This window comes from Electrophorus electricus, chromosome 16, assembly GCF_041902795.1.
Source record: "Electrophorus electricus isolate QZ-2024a chromosome 16, ASM4190279v1, whole genome shotgun sequence".
Classification (NCBI taxonomy): Eukaryota; Metazoa; Chordata; class Actinopteri; order Gymnotiformes; family Gymnotidae; genus Electrophorus; species Electrophorus electricus.
Window position 1 is genome coordinate 19,074,709 of NC_137512.1, and position 20,292 is coordinate 19,095,000.

At 42.8% G+C, this 20,292-nt stretch overlaps 2 protein-coding genes and 1 long non-coding RNA gene across 8 annotated transcripts in view; 2 read left to right on the top strand and 1 right to left on the bottom strand.

Moving 5' to 3' along the window:
* The first annotated feature begins 284 nt into the window (after positions 1–284).
* On the top strand, positions 285–6,235 carry rom1b (retinal outer segment membrane protein 1b). Of its 2 annotated transcripts, none has more exons than XM_027003653.3 (6): positions 285–868; positions 1,078–1,228; positions 2,202–2,477; positions 3,647–3,801; positions 4,284–4,530; positions 5,297–6,235. In XM_027003653.3, exons 2-6 carry the CDS (start codon positions 1,079–1,081, stop codon positions 5,522–5,524), a joined length of 1,056 nt encoding a protein of 351 aa, XP_026859454.2. In that variant the 5' UTR covers positions 285–868; position 1,078; the 3' UTR covers positions 5,525–6,235. The 2 variants fall into 2 exon arrangements, with proteins under 2 accessions (XP_026859454.2, XP_026859455.2); XM_027003654.3 differs by having other exon boundaries at positions 287–766.
* On the bottom strand, positions 2,201–5,319 carry LOC145651732 (uncharacterized). The gene is made up of 2 exons (XR_014117673.1): positions 5,214–5,319; positions 2,201–3,138 (listed from the first exon to the last, which is right to left on the bottom strand). It is a non-coding gene; the product is annotated as an uncharacterized LOC145651732 (long non-coding RNA).
* A 604-nt stretch (positions 6,236–6,839) lies between the features above and the next one.
* Positions 6,840–20,292, top strand: part of ccdc88b (coiled-coil and HOOK domain protein 88B) — a 15,837-nt gene continuing 2,384 nt past the window's right edge. Inside the window, exons 1-23 of one of the 5 annotated variants that reach the window (XR_014117651.1) lie at positions 6,840–7,129; positions 7,928–8,076; positions 8,186–8,294; positions 9,551–9,620; positions 9,792–9,850; positions 9,956–10,039; positions 11,336–11,476; positions 11,836–11,978; positions 12,167–12,248; positions 12,459–12,617; positions 13,430–13,576; positions 13,716–13,899; positions 14,056–14,171; positions 15,317–15,406; positions 15,558–16,208; positions 16,409–16,588; positions 17,005–17,345; positions 17,707–17,833; positions 17,924–18,319; positions 18,414–18,575; positions 18,736–19,013; positions 19,459–19,602; positions 19,964–20,150. Coding sequence is in view for 4 of the 5 variants with exons in the window: in XM_081699167.1 (XP_081555293.1) it covers positions 6,992–7,129; positions 7,928–8,076; positions 8,186–8,294; positions 9,551–9,620; positions 9,792–9,850; positions 9,956–10,039; positions 11,336–11,476; positions 11,836–11,978; positions 12,167–12,248; positions 12,459–12,617; positions 13,430–13,576; positions 13,716–13,899; positions 14,056–14,171; positions 15,317–15,406; positions 15,558–16,208; positions 16,409–16,588; positions 17,005–17,345; positions 17,707–17,833; positions 17,924–18,319; positions 18,414–18,575; positions 18,736–19,013; positions 19,459–19,602; positions 19,964–20,150 (4,137 nt within the window). In the remaining variant the exon portion in view is untranslated. Of the gene's footprint in view, positions 7,130–7,317; positions 7,586–7,927; positions 8,077–8,185; positions 8,295–9,550; positions 9,621–9,791; positions 9,851–9,955; positions 10,040–11,335; positions 11,477–11,835; positions 11,979–12,166; positions 12,249–12,458; positions 12,618–13,429; positions 13,577–13,715; positions 13,900–14,055; positions 14,172–15,316; positions 15,407–15,557; positions 16,209–16,408; positions 16,589–17,004; positions 17,346–17,706; positions 17,834–17,923; positions 18,320–18,413; positions 18,576–18,735; positions 19,014–19,458; positions 19,603–19,963; positions 20,151–20,292 lie in introns of those variants that run through there. The other 4 variants (XM_081699167.1, XM_035532400.2, XM_081699168.1 and 1 more) reach the window with 4 other exon arrangements.

Here is a 20,292-nt window from a genome sequence, read left to right on the forward strand (position 1 = left end):
ACTCTGCTGCTTTGATTTCCTGTATTAAAATTTTGCTTGTATTGTTTCCCACTGTTTACTGTTTATGTAGTCTTGCTTTTATTCTATTGATAGGTGAAGCTCTACCATATAATTAACTAGTTATTAGCTGTATTTAAATTATTGTTTCTGCCATCTATGTACGTTTGTGATTATATAGTAGAAATATAATCAGTAGAAATTTGAATGTTAATATTTTGTGCAAAATGTAGATGCTGTGATTGAGATTTTAGATGTGCTCATTCATCTGTAACAGTGATTCTGTACTATGGACTTATTTTAACCCAGTGAATTTGTGTTCATTTCCTCATTCTTGGTTCAGATGGTAAATGATCAATACAACTCCTATACAGAAATTCTGACTGATATAATTTATTTTTGGTGCCTTATACATTGAGGAACTACTTTCTACATCAGAGTTCATGTCATTCAACTTTGTCTTTCCCACAATTCATTTTTATGGTTCCCTCACCTTAGCTGCCATGAGTATACCTGGGATCCAAGACATATCCTCCCCTTAAATTTGGCTTTACTTTCCAAGGGCAGGTTTACTTAGGGGACAGTGGCCTTGATTCTTATTGGCTGGAGTTAGTTTAATAGGATTAGACTTCAGGAGAAGGGATTATGGCATGCAAGACATAATACTTCATATCATATTTCGGAGTCCTCTGAAAAATGGCCGAGGTACTGTAGGAGGAATATTTTGGGCTCTGGGTCCCAAACGTAGGACACTGAACAACCTTTGAAGGTATTTAAGAATCTTAACTTCTAAAATACAATGAGAAAACCAGGCAGATATACTTGAAATTTAACTTTTACCTGGTCATTGACACATCTTCAAATGATTAAGGTATTTCTAATCTCCTTTTTCTCGTTTTTATTGAAATATAATTTATTTATTCAAATTTGATTACAGTACACATTTCTATGATTTTTCTTTGGTAATTTCTCTAATTGTTCTAATTAATTAATTAACATAATTAATAGTTGTTTTATATATCCAGCTTCTTCCAGCTGACTCTCTGTGCCCTTCCTCCATCTTTGCTTCTCTTATTCTAGAATGGCACTCCTGAAGATTAAACTCCCCTTCCAGAAGAGAGTACGTTTAGCCCAGGGCCTCTGGCTACTGTCATGGGTAGCGATGTTTTCTGGAGCCGTCACCTTCGCTGTAGGAATCCTGCTCAAGACTGAGCTCGTCCGCCGGGAAGAGGTACGAAACCTTAATTACTAACTATCTCGACACGCTGTGCATTAAAACCTACATACAACAGTGTGGCCAAACTCTGTTTCAGTGGACTGTTTGTTTTAGTGTGGCCCATAGATATCACTGCACCATAATACTGTAAAGGTGCCCTGTATATGAGAGCGGTCACAAATACATGATGTGGACAAAAATGACTAATTGTTTGGTAGTGTTTGGCATAAAAGAATGGATTCTGTGCATGAAATGTGTTAAGGTTCAATGGCTTTGATCAATGCTCCTACTTCATATAAATAGATATTAATTGGTCTTCTGCATGAATTGCTAAAAATATCATATTTTCTTGTTGGGTTCTGATGTGCTTCCAAACTAGCCTGCGCGAAAACAACTCCTCTTAGCTGGAAGCATGAAGTTCGTATTTTTGTGCAAAACATCTCATCAAAGCTCACAAACTCATTACAACAGGCAGAATTCTTTTTGGTATGTCTACAACAGGCCTTCTCTGTAAATGTGTTCCTAGAACTGAGACGTGAGGTTGTTTCAGGCAGGTCTCGCTAGGTATCATTGGCTTGTCACAGATCATATGACAAGGAACATGATATCAAGAAGGGCATGTAGCTCACCACATGTAGAGCTATAAACATAAATGATTCAAACATATAACAACACCTGACCTGCTACTGTTAAAAACATCTTAAACTCTGAAGCAAGGTATGCTTCTTGGTCTGATTATATAAATGACATTGTAAAAAAATCTGTAGATCAGAAGTGTCACTACAACCTACTCTGAATGCGTAGAATTTCTTCAACAAACGTTCCCAAGTTGTGTCCTACCTATTGGAGGCAACTAAAACCATTCAGATGCTGTGCATTCAAAACTTAAGAGTGAAGTTTGCTGTCTGTATCTTGCCCTTTTCATTATATACTGTATATGTAATTGTGTGTTCTGATCATTTCACCTTTAACTCTCACTCTCACCCAGGTGATGCATAACAATGACATCCACATCGTGCCCAATCTTCTCATGGTAGTGGGGCTGGCATCTGTGGGCATCAACATCTGTGCTGGCAAGGTGTGCCAGGACTCATTGGACACATCGCGGTTCCCCCGCTGGAAGACTGTCCTCATACCTTTCTTCTGTGTGTCGCTCTTCTTCACTACAATGCTGCTGATCGCCATGGCATTGAGCTACATCCTGCAGCCCAGCCTGGAGGAATCCTTGAAACTGGGCTTGAAAAATGGCATACGCTTTTATAAGGTGGATGAGCGCATGCACACACGCGCACAAACACACGGTTAGGATATAAGGTTAGGAGGCTTACTTTAAAAATGTATTCAGTAACAAAGAACTGATTACTTAATCCAATTGCTTTCCATTACATTTGGGTTACTTTTACCCATTAACTTCCAAAGAGTTTCAGTGCACTAGTTCCTCTCCAGTGCCAGGCAGTATGGCCACCGACAACCTCCCTCAAGCTCCTGATGTTTCTCTGTGCAGACACTTGAACAACCCAGCAGATGCGTAAAGTTGTCCATATAAACAACATGTCCCTTCCCCACCAGTCCAGCACTGGGGAGAAAGCCCTTGGCTATAGAATGCCCAGTCTCTTCACCCGTCAAATTAGCTTCACCGGTGTAAAGCTCCTAGACAGGTATACAGTGGTTTGTCATCGGTGAGAACAACGTTCTTCATACCTATGGTTGGATTATACCTTGTTGGATTAAAAATACTCTTCCACGACTGGAAATCATGATTCATTATTTTAAAACTTTGCAGAAGACAGTAGGCTAATCCCATCAGAAGGTGTTGATCACTTGGTTGGGAAGGGGGCACACCTGAAAAGCAGATCATAATCCTGGTTCGTTCTTGCCTTTGCTTATAACCAGAGTGTAAGCAGGAGTTTATCATCCGATAATGACTGCAGGGCATAACATGAGAAAAAGTTAGTGACTGAATCAGTGACTGGCTGTTTGAACTCCAGTAGCCTGATCTTTATCGTCAGCTAAACACAAAAGAAAATTAATTTAATCAAGATTACTTTAAAGTTATTTTGTACAAATAATTCACATAGCATTTCATATGCATCACAATATGAAGTAGAAAACCATTGCAATTATGTATGTGCCTGACTGTCTTCTTGTACATTCTGGTATGTCAGCACTTCAGACATTAAATCAAGTTGTTCAGAAAATACCATTAACATATATTGTGCATTCAGTGCTGTCAAGAGGATTGGGTAATGTACTGGCCAGTTTTACAAACACAGATTAAGTCACCCATATTAAGATTGAGAAGGATTATCATAACATCCCTAGTGATTAGTCCATGCCTAGGTTTGAGATGTCCAGAAAAGTTTTCACATTACTATGTCACATTACTAATACAAAGATTTCTGAGTGAACCGGGCATTTATCTTAAACGCACAGGACACAGACACTCCGGGCCGCTGCTTCCAGAAGGAAACAATCGACCGTCTGCAGATGGAGTTCCAGTGCTGTGGAAATAGTAACTACAGGGACTGGTTCGAAGTCCAGTGGGTGAACAACCGGTACCTGGACTTCACCTCCAATGAAGTAAAAGAGTGAGTATCTGAAAAGCAGAGCCACAAAGGCAGAACTATGTTGTCCCTCTTAGTGCCTCTGATGAGACAGTGATAGAAAAGGAGACAGAGGTGTGAGGACAGGACATGTGTGGTGAACGGACTTCCTGAGTGTCCTCCACTCACCTATCTCTGCTTTCGCCATCAGTGAGAATGTCATTACTGGCAGCTACAGGCCACAAAGGTCACAGGTCATGTGACCTTATTTAGCTTATTTGTATTGATCATCAGTGAAAATACTCAGATGTCAGTATCGGGATTGAGAGCACATATAGGGCTGTATATAGAATTGTATGGATTATTCAAAAAGTCAGTGCGGAACCTACAATCCACTGCATTATTCTGGCAGAGAGAGCATAGATTTACAATAACAGGGAGCAGCAGCTACACTTTCAAATATTCAGACAGCATAAAGAAGCGTCCAGCAGCCATGCCCTGCCCGGGGCGCTCTTTTCCCTGTCCAGCCGCGTGAGGAGTAACGTGGACGGCCGGTACCTGGTGGACGGAGTGCCGTTCAGTTGCTGTAACCCAGCCTCGCCCCGACCCTGCATCCAGTACCAGCTGCTGGACAACACGGCCCATTACAACTACGAGCACCAGACAGAGGAGCTGAACCTGCATGGCCGCGGCTGCCGCCAGGCCCTCCTCAACCACTACAGGGGTCTGATGAACACCATTGGGCCTGGAGTGCTCTCGGCTTTCCTCATGCAGGTACACAAATGTGAAGACTAAGGCTATGTAGGAAGACACTAAAACCACTGACCCCCGATCATCTTTCTTGGAGTTGGTGAACTATTATTATTATCATTACTACTATTATTATTATTATTATTATTCTTCTTCAAAATGTCTCTTGAATTAGGTGGATGTGGTGGGGTAAACTCAGATATGGAAATAAAGTCAGTAAGAAGATACGTCTCCAGTTGGTCATGCGGTGTCCTTCCAGGACTGGATTTGAGAAGCTCTAGTATGGTGGAGTAAAAAAAGGACACCACCTGTTGTGTAATAAGCACCCATTCAAATAAATAAATAAGAAGCTTATAACAGGTTATACAGGGAGGAATCACTAGTGTAACCACATTATAAGCATATTATTTTAAGGGTAACCTAAAATAACAGCTGAATTCAGGCATTCATTACTCCCCAGCTATGTGTTGGACAAGAAAGGGCTACAGTGCTCAAATGTCAGAAATAAAATCTGACTCAGACGCACCATTTATAGCTGCTGTTTTAAGCACTGTGTATTGAGCCAAAAATAATTCACTACTATGCAATTATTGTTTACAGTTCATGAGTAAAGTCTTTATGTAATTCTATGAAAAATTATTTAGCTTTTATGACTGAAAAACAATATAGCTGCCAAACGTGTTTCTGTAAATGTATCATTAACAAACCTCACGTATGACGCGTTATCTGGAAGTGCGAACGCTGAAATGCAGGTGACCTCTGACCTGCCGTGTCGTTCCTCCGCCTCCAGATGAGCGTGCTGCTCGGTCTGCGCTACCTGCAGACCTCCATGCAAGCGGTGGGGCAGGAGAACATGGAGGTGGAGACAGAGGGCTACATCCTGGAGAAAGGGGTGAAGGAGACGGTAAAGGAGCTCAAAGAGGAGATGTCGAGATTCTTCCAAGGGCAGGTGGACGCAGCACCTCCGGCGGCACAGCCAAAGGCAGAACCAGAAAAGGCAGCCATGCCCGCTAGCTAGACACCAGGGATTGGCTGTTCTGGCTGAAGAGGGAGAGGAGTTACAGCTTGTCATTGACCTTGAATTTTTATAATTTAAAAAAAGGAGAATTATATAAACACAGCCATCACCTATGCAGCATTAACTGTCTATTTATTTAAGTCAAAGAAAACAAACAAATTAAATTAAAATAATATGAAAATGTATGAAAAAGAATATAAAACAGTATGAAAATAAAAGGTTGGAACCTAGAGACCATTAAGATACATCCTGTCAATATTCTTTTGTCCTTTTCCAAATTTTGCAACAAGTTTAAAAATACAGTATGCAAAAGCTCTGTAAGAATCATATGCAATCCTGAGTTTATAACAACAACAATATAAAATTTTGTTATATTATTATGGCCTCATTTAAATACACTGATATTTTTCATATATGCCTCCTTTCACACACTGTATAATTTTGTATTTAAGACAGGTAGGTCTTATGTACTGATATTTTTAATATGAGGTATCATATATATTAAGGAGCTACTATAAGTGTAGTTTGAAATGTATCTTGTTAGTTCTGTACCATCTATTAATTTTTAAACTATTGTATGGAACATGTAATTCCTATATGGCTTGGACATATTTTGGCATATGAGCATTTTGCTTTGTGCACAGATATAATAATATGAGCTTAGAGCAAATGAAAGACATTTAAGACAAATAAAGATGTAAGTTTATCTGCTTTGTGATGCTACTTGGTCAATTTTTCTGGTAACTAAAACAGAATGAAATGCTGTAGTTAATTGGAAACATTTACCTGATGCTTTTATCCAAAGCGACTCACAATTATGACTGAGTACAGCTTCAGCAATTGAGGGTTAAGGGCCTTGCTCAGGAGCCCAACAGTGGCAACTTGGCAGTGGTTGAACCAGCAACCTTCTGATTACAAGTCAAGTACCTTAACCACCAAGATACCACTGCTATTTACATATCTTCTCCTGGAAACTATTTATATATGCTCCTAGCACTTATTTTCTTCGCACACATTTTTTTTGTGTGCATTTTCTTGCTTCTGTTTCTTTGCTTCCCACCACCTTTAATTGCTATTTCAGTTCAAAACCTTCACAGTCATCGGTTTTGTCAGGACTTATTTTCTTCATGGTTCATATCAAATATGGGAGAAGGTAATGCAAAGGGAGTGTGTATATGAGAGAGAGAGAGAGAGAGAGAGAGAGAGAACAGGATTGTGGTTTATAAATAACTGGGGGAATAAACTGTTGAAGGGCAGAGTCGGTCGCAGGCCGTGTCACGTTGCATGCAATCTCTTTATCCGTTTGACAGCCGCTAATACCATAACTGCTGTCAAAGCATCCGCTCATACAGTATATTCACCGCTAACAAACAATAACCAAAGTGCTTATAAACAACCCAGTACTGTGTCACCATTTCTTATTCATTTAACAAAGATTTTAAACCCAAATCTCACTTCGACCACGCGATGGCGCTGCGGATTCACTCATCAGACTCAACAATTTCGAGACACCTGTACTGTCCCAGACACCGTCCTAGGAACCACCAGAAAACCTGTAAACCTAGAAAGCGTGCTCTACCTGATGAACACGACAAAAGATATGTGGTAAGTAGTACAAAACAATGACGTGCTTTGGAGTTTATTTCCCCTGCATGCACACCCACTAAGGCGCTGCCAGGTCCGTTATGCGTTAACCTACCAAGCCTACAGTAGCGGATGACATGTTTCAGGAGCGCTCTGCAAGGAGGAACAGAATTGATGTAATGGCTTTTTTAAATTCCGGGGTGGTTACAAAGTGTGTCACTAACGTGGCAGAAAAGCAGAAGGGCTGTGGCAGCAAAAAGAAATGCCAACGGTTCTGTTTTAGTGGACTCGAGTCTAAACTAAACTTTATTTGCTATTATATATATGTTAATCATGAACATTCATTGACACTTTGATAATAGATTAGACAATCGTTCTCATAGGAAGGACTAAAAAACTTGGTAAGGTTCGAGCAAGATGGACGCTACTTTTACGGAAATGTTAGAAGAATTTATGGGATGCGCCCTTGTTACATGGGTACGTGCTTCAGTAAAGTTTTAAATTAACATTTCATTTAATTACACTGTATATTAATAAAGTGCCATTATAAAACAGCGTGGATTGTTTACAATTATAAATGTTAATGTTTATTTTCTACGACCAACAATAAGTAGTCAACTCCAAAGTGAGACTGAAAATGCTACGATAGGGAATGAATGATTAGTAATTGGTTAACACCGGAAAAAATGTGAACTTTTTTGCTTCCCAAAATAAAGTAGGTAGAGCTTATAGTACCTTTTGCTGAATGCTGAATTCAAATCTTTTTTCTAAAATGTTTCTCTCACGCATGGTTTTGAGATGCTTGTCTTCCTTTTAAAGGTGAATCTTTTTAAGGATATGTTTGATGACGAGGGCAACGATCCTTTTCCCCAAGAGGAAATTGGAGTGAACTCCGACTCCCACGACGTAGTTAGGCTGTACCTGCACCTCACGAATGGAGTCTACCTCAACGAGGTCATGAGAATCATGTAGGGCAGGCTCTCGATAATGGCTTCCATTTCTGTGGAACAAAAAAAAGCCAAAACAGTAAAACAGCTAAAATATGTTGCTTTCCATTGGTCATTTTATTTTCCCCAGTGATCCTAATCCAAAGGTGGAGGAGATCTATCAAAATGTGGGTGATGACAAGATCCTCAGAGTTCAGAATTTCTCCATCCTCAATAGGCACCTGCGGTCCTACTATCAGGTAACCAGATTTAGTAGAGCTTTGTCTGTAAGACTAACTGAATTTCCAAAGCGAGTTAAAAATCCAAGTTGAGTCTGCTGTGTGCAATTACTCTACTGGATAGAGAAAGGAATAGTAACCGGTTCCCTAAGGGGGAAAGGGCCAAAGTGCCGTAAGCCATTTCCCTGTGTCGCTGTAGTGATCACACATCCCAGGTTAATGCACACTAGCCTGTTCATTGTTTCCTCTAGAAACCTGAATGCAGAATACAGGTAGAAAATGTGATGGATACATTTCTGAACAAAGGGACTGTTTTTGGGCAAGATATTCTTACCTATGCAGCCCCTATATGCATAACGACATTTTTTTAAAGTGTAGGGGTGGCCAAAACAAACAAATCCGTACATATTAAAATACAATAAAAAACAATAATAAAAAAGGTACTAATTATAGTAATGGTAGCTTATTGGTTAAGGAACTTGATTTGTAATCGGAAGGTTGCCGTTTCAAACACCACCACTGCCAAATTGCCACTGTTAGGCCCATGAGCAAGGCCCTTAACCCTCAATTGCTCAAGTTGTGCTCAGTCATAATTGTAAGTAGGTTTGGATAAAGTTGTCAGCTAAATTCCATAAATGTAAATGTAATAAGTAAAAGTGCATATCGTACTCATCCACCATATGTGCAGATGTTTACACAAAACAATGACTTAAATCAGGTGACCAAACAGTATAAGTCATATGAACAAAATGAATCTTGTAAGTCAGTTGAACAAAACAGAACTGTGGTCATCTTGTTATTATTTTTTTTGTGGTTTCACTTCTTGTTTCAAGTGTCCTAGAAGTGTGAAAGAACCATTATCTACTATGAATGATGTCTAGAAGTGGGGTTTTTGTCTCTTTTTATGCTTTTTTAATCTTAACTAAAACTGCAGATGAACTGACACAAAACAAAGAAATGTGGTCCACATTCATCAGTTATTTACTTTAACATTTTTGTTTTAAATTTAGCCCTTTTGATTAGGGACAATGGTTAATACCATCTCTGTTGCCTGGCAGATTAGACTCACTCTACTAGATGATTAATGAATGAGTAATGTGACAGAAATTTGAACCTGTGGGTCAAAATATTGTACCTAATAAAATGGCTTGAGTGCGGTGGTGTGCAGATGATTCTGTCTCTTTGCACAGCACAAATTTGAACCATACACCAGTGCTTTTCTAACTCCTTTTCTCGCGCTCTCTCACATATGCACGCATCTCTACCTCTACCACTAGGAAAATCTCCAGCAGTTGGTTCTGATGCCGCTTCCCAATGTAGCTGTTTTGGGGCGCGACCCCCTCACAGGTGAGAAGCCTATGATCTGGCTCCCTGTGTCATTCACCCTGTCTGAGATTAACATTTTGGTATCACGTTTTATTGTTTCAGCGTATATAACCGAATGTTAGGGTTGTGTGTGTCATCTGATACCAGTGATAACCAGCAACATATTTTATTCACATTCTCTGTGGTCAACAGAGGGAGCTATGGAGGAATTAAGAAGGCTGCTGCTTCTGTTACTGGGATGTGCAGTACAGGTAACTACTTTTTTGAGTGTCAAACAAAACGCAGTAAAATTCAGAAGTGAAATGAGTGTGTGTGTGTGTGTGTGCGCGCAAACTCTTATTGCTTACTGTGATCAGTGTGAGACGAAGGAGACATTCATTCAGCAAATCCAGTCACTCGACATTGAGACCCAGGCAGATCTTGCGCTCTGCATCCAGGAGGTCAGTCTTTCCAGATTTTGTCACACCACAGCACTTATGCACTTGCCATATGTTATTAGTATTCTTTGTCATTATTATATTCTTGCGACTTATTCTTGAGTCTCAGTATCACTTGAGAGAATCCTGCTGGCCACTTTAGTAGAGCACATTAAAATATGGGAGCAGGGTTAATATTAACGAGCCCACTGGCAGTCCCGCAAACATATGGATAATATACTGTATATATTATGAAGAATACTAATACTTTCATTATTTGAAACTTTGTTATCATGCATCGTCATATCTGAAAATGACGCATGATGGTTAGGCAGGAACTTTATGCTTTAGCTTTAAAAAATGGACCTGTAAAATGAAAAAATGCTCCCTAAATTAGGGCTTTTATGATTTAGACAAAAAATGCAAAAACAGGTGTGACATAGTTATCATAGGCTTCCACTGCTGTAACTTCCATCATTGCTAATTTAATTGCATGATCTTCTTCAGCTCTACATTCAGGATTGAAGTAAATAAAAATAAATAAATAAATAAATAAATAAAAAGAAAAGGAAAAAAAAAACAACAACAAAAAAACAACACCACCAACATCAATCAGATATATAAAAAAAAGAACGAACCATGCCTTCAAGAGCTTTGCAGTTTGGACTACAATCACAGAGCCACTGGTGGTGTCATTTTAGCATCACTTGCTTACAAAATATTTTGAGTCCAATTAGAAAAAGATAAGAAACAAAGTAGATTAGGACATCAAAGTTTGATATGTAGCCTTAATGGCCTTGTCATTATGTCACAATTAGCTGTAATTTTCTGGTGATTGTGTCACCTGGTCTGTGTCCAATTCTAATGAGATCTACCAGTTCACTGTAACTATGTGTTAACATATGGTGTTTGCTTTCCTGGCAAGCTGTGAGTCTCTGCTGTTATATAACTCTGATGTTTAGAAGCTTTAAATGAAACATTTGCTAGTCCTAGTCTAGCCTCTTTGTGGGTCTATGATTATGTTCCACTGTGCCAGGAACTGTTTCAGGTTTTGTATAACTTTAACCCCAGCTAACTGGTACTGCTTTAGAATACAAATCTTACCCTGTGAAAACAAAACCCGTTTCATAGAATATTTTTCAATGCTTTTTCCCAAAAAATACAAAGGATGACTATAGGTTTACTTACGTTTGCAGTTTAATCTCCGGTCAGCTCTGACTATGTGCACCATTGCTCTATGTCAACATGTAGTGGGATACGAGGCTCAGATTGAGTAGCAGCTAACCTCGTGGTGTGTGATGCTGATGTGTGCTGCCACAGGTGACCCAGGACCCCAGTGCAGTCCTGCCGCTGCAGTATGGAGACGTGTGCGCGTTGGATGGCCTGCATGCCCAAGACCTGCTCAGCTCGCTAGCCCGGCAGATCCAAGGTCTCCTGGCACAGAGGGACGCACACCTGGAGGTGAGAGGAGAAGGAACCTTTCAGGCTTTTCCTAGTCACGGATTGAGGCATGTCATTGCGGGCCAGACGTCTGGACATGGCCATCTGCACATGACCAGGTCATAGACAGTCCTGAAATGCATTTATATGGGACTTACTTCAGCTGCAGTTAAGGTTCTTGACACATTCTTGGAAATGACTGGGAATCGTCTTTGCCCAAGCTCAGTGTTCTGTCCTGAATTTAATACATCCATTCCTGAAAATAAAAGATAAAAAACAGCATTTTTCAAAAAAACTGATTAGAAAATCAAAAGAGGACCGAATTCCTGACAGCACTCAAACCCTTTTGCTGAAACACTCCCCCATTGCCTGATTCACAGAGGATAGCAGAACTGTGTGTGCAGTGTGAGGTGGTTACAGCCCCTGCGGCGCCCCCTACTGGCTTGTGGGACAGCACCCCAGAGGGACTGTCTATACAACTAGCAGACAGCAAAGCCAAACTGCGGCGATTCAAACAGGAACTGTGAGTGTGTCGGTCTGTGTACATGCATGCTTTTTTGCGCCTACCTCTGAGTGCAAGGGAAAGGGATTATTTTAAGCTTCATATGTGTGTGTGTGAGTAAAAATGTATGCATTAACTACTAAGAAGCAACTTAAATAAGCAGGCAAAGATGATTATAGTGGGTATTGTCATTCTAAAACAATTTTCAGCGAAGATAAAGAAGATCAATTGTTGGATTACAAGTATGAAATACAAACTGTGGAAGAAGAACTAAAGAGATTACAGTGTGAGGTAAGTTAACTGCAAAACCCTCCCCTTATTCTTTAGATTTTAAGAACATCAAATGACTATTTAGCCTCATATAGGTTACGGCATCTGTGTACGGTGTTTAAAAATCATATTACTTGCACAGTTATTGTAATTGTAGTAATATTGCACATTGTGAGTGAACTTTCTCTTGTCGTCCAACTTCTTCCTTTCACGGTGTGTACGGTGGGGCAGAACCGGGCACTGCAGGGCGAGGTTCGGGTCAGCCGGGGCCTGCGCGACGAGCTGGACTTTCTGCGCGAGAAGGCTGCCCGAACAGAGCAGCTGCAGATGGAGCTGAAGTCCTGCACACATCGTCTGCGCAGCCTGGATCTCTACCGCACACAGCTGAAGGTAGACAGATGTAGAACATGCCCACTGGGAAAGGAGCCCTCTGACCAACCAACCGACTGACTGAGTAGCTTCTGTTATAGAGGTTTTTTTTGTGTGTGTGGCCATTAGTTTCAATACCTTCTGGAATAAGTAGGTTTCCATAACAAAAACAGATAAAAGCCTGTTTGAACTGAATTACCCCAAGAAAGGTAATGTTGTATCGAACTTCCTTTCAAACCTTAGTCGCAGCTTGATCTGTTTCTGGAACAGTAACCCAGATTCTAGTTGGTAGATCGTCATTCATCTGTGCTTTTCTTTTGAATCTTTAAGCATGGCGGAGGCTTGTCAAAACCAAGAATGTGTTCTTTAAGAGTTTGATGTCTGTGTGTTTTGAATTTGTTATGACCATAATGACTATCATAATTGCACATATATTTAGACGTGATTTTTACGCTGGTGAAAACCAATGGCCAGAACCGATTACTTTTGAAGGCACAACATCTTTAAGTAAAGCATTTGCAGAGTAGTAACTAGTAGTTTTGTGGTGAGAAAAATGATGAGGTTTAGTCAGGGACTGTACTGAGACCAGTGATGTGGTTTAATGAGGGACTGTACTGAGACCAGTGAAGAGGTTTTAGTCAGGGACTGGGACTCATGGTTTGAACAAAGCAATACAACTGAAATGACACTTTATAAACTGGAATGTCATTAATAAGCAAGTCATTTTTTGGGCATGGATGAAATACTCAAACCCAGGCAGACTGCATTAGTCATGCTGCCACTTAGTTTAAGTTAGCAAATGTGCAACTAAGCCTCAGTTTCGCCCCCGGCAGGAACAGCAACAGTACTGCGCCTCGCTGCAAGAGAACAAAGCTCTACTGGAGGAACAGCTGGCAGATGTACGGGCACGCTGCTCTGCTCTAAGGGAGCTGGAGAAGGACAGCTTTCTGACCCGGCAGAAACTCGCAGACACGGCGGCGGTAGGAGAGAGCTTTGCAAATGCTTGCTGCTCTTGATGGCTTTTGATCATGCTTATTGAATGGAGCTCCTGAATATAGTAATTGGAAAGTGGCAAGAAGTAGGAAGCCTCAGCGTGTGTGTGTGTGTGTGTGTGTGCAGGAGCGGGATGTGGAGAGGCAGAGGGTGGATGAGCTGTTGGAAATGAACATGAGTCTGCAGGTGGATCTGAAGCGTCTCTCTCACGTCGCTGAAGTCATCCGCAGTGCGAGTCATCCCCATGCGCTCCAGTCAGAGCTGGAGTCTGATGAAGAGCTTCACGACACCAAGAGGCCCCGCACTCCCGGTGAATGCAACGCTTGGCTACGCCGTCACCGTCTGAGTCCACGTGTCAACCACATGCTGGATATTAGCTTTCTGACATTATCCTGATTGCGCGCCCTGATCCTCTCTATATGAACTCACTCACTCTCTCTCTCTCTGTTCTGTCTCTGTCTGTCAGAACTGAAACCGCTCAGCGTGGAGGTTGACGAGGCATCCTCACTCAGACTTCTGGGAGCTGAGAATGAAAATGCAGAACTGAGGAGACGACTGGAGTACATGTTGGCCGAGCAGGAGGTCAGGGGGCAGGGGTCATGGGTCATAGCTGCCTGAGACAGCAGCTTGTCCAGAGCCAAAATTCACTGTCATTTCTCCGTTATTCTCCAATAACATTATTATTATCCTGTTTGGATACTTTATCTACCAGGGAGGTCTAAAAATATAGACACATTTTAAAAATGCAGGCTTTATATATGGTTTCTCAGTGAAGGATAGCAAACTCACTGTCATTTCCATCATTTCAATCTTCTTCCCCCTCATATCTATAAACTGCCGTCATTATGTCAGAGGTGTCTTGATGTAAGAAAATAATGGATACATGCTAGCAGGTCAGAAACAAATCATTTCCACAGTCCTAAGATATATATGTGAGAAATATTTGACAAGTATATGACAGATATTTGCAAGGTTCAATAGTAAGCTGTCAGTAACTAAATATGAATTACAGAGCATGGGGCAACTGAAGGCTGAAAGTTATCTGCAGTTGGCTACCACAGTTTAACAAACATCATGGCCAGTACCAAATGCAGAATGCATGAATGCTTGAACAATTATGACTGTAATGGTCTGCAGGACCAAATTAGACCCGGAGTTCCACTTTAGTACCAATAACGAAACTGCACTTTTTACTGAATCAGGTGAAAATCACCGATCCGTTACATCAGTTAACACACAATTTGCAAGATTCCCAAGACTCCTGTGTTGCGCAGGGAAAAGGTTGGCATATCTGCATGGTGAAAGCACGTGTGGGAGGATTAATGAACTGTGGCTCCTAAAAGATAATTGCCAATTTGTTCAGGGTCAGGAAATCTTTTATTTTTCCCCCAGTGTTGCCAAGTATTGCTTAATGCAAAATGGTACATGTTGGGCCAAAGACATTTCTTTTGGTATTTAGCAATTTAATTACATCTCGTGTGCGAGATGGCTATTAGTATTGTGTGGCTATTGGCTCCATTCTTCATCCATCCTGTTTAGGTCATGCTATTGCACATTAGCTCCTGTTCTACGTCCAATCAAAGCATCCATTTTGAGTGGACTTCTCAATAGCCTCAGTTTCCTTCATTCTTTTAGTGCACTGAGTAACTGATATGACATATTGTAATTGTAACTGATATGACATATCTTAATTGTAACAGGTATGACATATTGTGCCTCTTCTGCAGGGCAATGCTCCTGAGGTAAAAGAGGCTCTACAGAGCCAGACAGACAGATTTGCGCAACTGGAAGAAGAGCACCAGAACACACTGAGAGAGGTGAGGCTTCGGTTCAGTTTCAGCGCACGCACGCACACACACACACACACACACACACACAGCACAATTGTTTCTGTGTTTGAACTACTGGTTCTGAGCTACAGGCCCAGAAGAGATACCAGCTCCCTTCAAACCCTTTTCGAACTGTCAGTTTCAGAACCTGAGGAATGAAAATTCCAGTTTGAAGAGAAGCCTCGAAGAGCTGAAGGTAATACAGAGCCTGGGAGAGAAGGAGGGAGAGGGGTCAGCCGGAGAGGTGGAGCAAGTGATTTCCAGAGGGGAGTGTGAAGGCAAAGACAATGGAAGAGAGAACCAGGCCAGCCGGAGGGAGGCGAGACAAGAAGGCGTGATGAGATCGCAGAGAGAAGACGGAGAGGGGGAGGAGGTTTTCCTCGGAGACAGAAAAGAGGAGGTCATTAATGAGGCGGAAAGAAAAGAGAGAGGAGAAGCAGAAGGAGAGAAATGGATGGAGGGAAGAAAAAAGAAAACAGCAAGCTGCTTGGCACAGGCCCAAGGCCCTTCAGATGTCCAGAGAGATGCACAGAAAAGTGAACAAGGAGGAGGGGCGAAGGATGCGGAGGGGAAGCTGAGCCAGGAAGCCCTGGCCCTGGCTAGCCAGCTCCAGCAGGCCGAGGAGGAGGGCGAGCGGCAGGCGGCTCTCATCCAGGAGCTGCGCTCCAAACTGGGGGAGCAGATGAGGAAGGGCCAGGAGGCCGGGCAGAAGCTGCTTCTCCTGGAGGCTGAGAGCCAGAGGCTGAGGAAAGCAGCGGAAAGCCTCAGCGAAGCCAAAAAGGAGATCGAGGTATCATCGGTCTTGTATTATCGCCAATTGGAGAAAAGGGGTCCTGAGGGCAGCCAATCAAATATCGAGTTGTCTTGCGTCCAGTTACACAGGGAAGGAGAAGACTGTTAATGGTTTTAGAAGGCCATTGAAAAAGTCTGGACAAAGATATATATTTTTTTTAAAGGTACTTGTTTAATACATGTTTTTGTGCGTGCTAGAGTTTGCAGTGTGAATCCATGCACAAGGAGGAGGAACTGATGCGACTGCAGAGTCAGGTCGAACTGCAGAAGCTGGAAGCGGCAGTCATTCCTCAGTTAGAGGGAGAGAGAGCTGCACTGGAAAGAGAGAGGGACACCCTTAAGGCTACCATAGATTCTCTACGGGCAGTAGTGCGCAAGGTGGGATGGCGTGTTCGTTAAGCTTTGATATCTACAGTTCCAAAACTAATACAGCTTAATAAGCCAGCCTTTATAAATCTAGGTTAAGTCAAATGGCAAGAGCTTTTTTTTTTTTTTTTTTTTTACAAGGGAAAAATAAAAATATAAATGATTGGATAAGTAAAGAGAAATAATTGTTTGGATAAAGCAGTCTGAACAGTTCAATGAAAGCCATTTCATTTAAGGGTTTTGTACCACACCATATTAATCATGATTTAAAACAACCTTTATGACTGTACGTGGTAATAAGTAATTTAACATGAACTAACATGGACTATTGTAAAAAGGAAAAAATAGATAAATAAAACCTTATTTATGGTCACATGTAAATTAATTTACAAAAGACTTCAGAAAAATATTCTTTTGTCATTTTAAAGAGTGAGCAGTTCGACCTGACCAACCAAACTCTTAAGGCCGAACTTGAGCGTTTGGGGCGGAGCTTAGACTCCGGCCGGCGCAGGGAGGAGGAGTTAGAAGCTGAGCTGAGGGAATCTGGCCTTGAGGTGGAGTCTCTGAGCAAAGGGCGTGACCAGGCGATGCTGGAGGTCGTGCGGCTGGAGCAGGAGAAGGAAGCGTGTCAGTCAGAGCTCGACAGCCAGCGGCGCGAGCAGAGGCAGCGAGAACGAGAGATGGCCCGACTCCGCCAGCAGCTGGAGAGCACCGCCTCTGCTCTGGAGCACGGCAACCAGAGGGCCTGCAGCCTGGAGGTTCAGCACAGGTACAGACAAGTACTGCGCTCACCAGCGCAGACAAAGATATGTCCAAGCCCATGTCAGCTAAGCAGTCTTCTCTGGGAAGTATATCGCTTCCTGAATTTTTACCGCCAGAAAACCCAACTAAGCCCAGTAAACTGCCACCAGTGGATTAGGTGCCACATTCTACACAGTCATTTTCAGTCCTGCTACGGATGGACACACCACTGGGTTAAGTGTGTGCATAATGGTCCAGTGAAGTAGGCTTGTGCTGAGTAAGCACAGATGTATACGCGCTGGGCTTTACTAAATAAGTGGCTGAGTGCACTGCGCTGCTGCAGAAACGTCACACACCGTAGCTGACGAATTTGCCTCGTTTTTCTGTAGACGTGCGTGTCATGAACTTGCCCAGCTTAAAGAGACCTGCTCCCAGCTAGAGGAACTGCAGAAGGAGAAGCAGCAACTGAACGTACTGAATGCCGAGAACAGCGCACAGATCACCTCTTTAACACAGGTCTGACCCGTGTGTGGGGCGTGCTTTTTTGTTTTTTTTGTAACACACAAAGTTTATTCTATTAATTGTGTTCCCCTTTGAAAACATTAGGAGCTAGCCAGTGAGAGAGTCCAATCTCAGAGGCTGTCCAGTCAGGTGGTCCAGTTGAACCAGTCCCTTGAAGAGTTGGAAGCCAAAATGAAAATGACCACTGCGCAATTACAGATTCCGCGGTCCAGCGCAGGGTCAGAGGTCACTGCCCCTCCCTCTCATTCTGATACAGAAGCAGTGACAGATTTGAAGCCAATCAGGCAATCTCCAGTACAGAGAAGCAGCTCCACCGAGGTGAATGCTGGCAGTGTGCGATCGGAGCACAGTGAGTCTCTTTCTGTCGCTGATTATACCACAACCCTCGAGGACAACGGACAGGACACCAACAGGGAGGCACAGGAGCCTGAGAAAGAGAGACTGATAAACACGGAGAAAGAGGTTTGCGCGCGTTCAGCGGTGCGATTGTCAAAAAAATTAAATATGCAAAGTAAACATAAGAGATGAACATATCTGATGGGCTGACAGCTGCCCTGCCCATGCTGTGTCCCAGAATGCAGTGCTGCAGCGTGAGCGAGAGGTACTGCTGTCGCAGCTGGAGCAGTCGCAGGCGGCCTGTGCACAGCTGCGAGAACAGCTGGACACGCTGCAACGCCACTCCATCAGCCTGCAAGAGAACTGTGCCAAGCTGCAGGACCTCAACACCAAGCTGCAGGTGCCTGTGTGTGTGTGTGTGTGTGTATAGAGAACTGTCTGTGCCAAGTGTACCCACTCTCAGATCTAGCACAGCAGCTGCTGGGGGCGCTCTGCATTTCCCGATTGGGTCTGAAACACTCTAGTGCTCTGTCTTCTCTTGGCATGTGCCTACCCTTCAGGTGGAGCAGGCTTCTCTAAGCTCCCAGCATGCCACAGTGTTGGCACGGTGCAGAGAGAGTGAGATGCGCTGTGCCACCCTGAAGGTGGAGTCTAAGGTGTGGCAGAAAGAGAGGGACGAGTCAGCAGTGCGTTCGGAAGCCTTAAGGCGTGACCACGAGAGATTGACAGCTCTGCAGCAAAGACAGGAGGTGGAGCTAGAGGAGCTACTGGCCAAGCACAGACTACTGAAGAGCAGCAGTCGGAATATGGAGGCTCAGTACAAAGATTTGGAGGCCAGGTAAGGTTCACCACACAGCCAGAACCAAAAGTGGGAGATTTACGAAAGCATTCCATAAATCCCCCACAGTACAGTCAGCTAACCATCAGGAAGGGATTCGACAAAGCCTATGGATTTAACTCCTAAACTGCTTTATTCGTAAAGTGATGTGAGCGCTTATACTATTGTTACATTTGTATGTAAAGAACATAGCCTACCAAAGGACAAGTGCACATTTTTAAATTACCATTCTGAGAATCCAAACAGAAACAGATTCCACCTTCAGATGCATTTTAATGTTATTTCAGTCAAAAATTCTGTTCTGACTTTATATACATATATAGTTATTTGCTCAGAAGCTAGTAAATATACTAGTAAAATCACTATCTAGGCTGGACACATTGGTTATTGTACTGTCACCTATTTTGACACAGTCAGCAAAAACAGTTTCACTGCCTGTGCCCAGGCACAAGGAACTGATGGAGAGCAAAGCCCAGCTGGAGGAGGCTGACCGGGTGGTGCGGGCAGAGAGGGAGAGCATGGAGCGAGCCATGCAAGAGCAGGTGGAGCGAGAGAAAGAGCTGGAGATCCTCAGAACAGAAAACGAGAGGCGAGTCTCATTCGCTCGTTAGCAAACGCTGGTGTGCGGCCGCGCCGTTGACTCCCCACGGGGGCCTCTCTCGAACCACAAGCATGAGTCAGGGCCCGCTTCCTCCTGCTCTGGTGTTCTGTGGAAAAGCCACAGTTGATACAATGCAGCGCATCTCGCAAGCCTGTTGATGCACAGCACGCTACGCATGTCACTTTTGTATGCATAAAAGGTTATCGTTATTTGGCCATTATAATCTCTCGCCGACTGATAATTACAACAGAGCGACTGCTTCCTAAAACTCTATAGGACTGCCTAATTATCCCTTTAACTGGGCCAGTGGAAGGACTGATTGCTTGACTCATGGATGAACTGCCCCCAGGTACATGAACCTGCAGAAGGAGTGGGTCCAAGTGCAGGCGGAGCTTCTGGCTCAGGTTTCGGTTCTGCGTGGTGAGATGAGCACAGTCCAGCTAGAGCGGACCAGACTGGAGGGCGAACTCAACGCGCTCAAAGAGCAGAACCAGAAACTGGACCTCAGCAACGTGCGCCTCAACAGCCAGTATCAGGTCTGACAGGACTTGCCTCGTCAAAATGTTTGTTTCGTACTCTTGAAGATATTCTTTTTAAGTGTGAAAAGATGACTAACGCCGAATGGCATTTAAGCAAACGGGGGTGATTACATAATCGTATTGTGATTAATAGCAGGGA

What these genes read in the sequence shown, in the direction of transcription:
- rom1b (XM_027003653.3), top strand. Translation starts at nt 1,079, where the DNA reads ATGGCACTCCTGAAGATTAAACTCCCCTTCCAGAAGAGAGTACGTTTA. An exon ending in ACCTCCAATGAAGTAAAAGA is followed by an intron (nt 3,802 to 4,283) that starts GTGAGTATCTGA and finishes TTCCCTGTCCAG; the next exon opens with CCGCGTGAGGAGTAACGTGG. An exon ending in TCTCGGCTTTCCTCATGCAG is followed by an intron (nt 4,531 to 5,296) that starts GTACACAAATGT and finishes CTCCGCCTCCAG; the next exon opens with ATGAGCGTGCTGCTCGGTCT.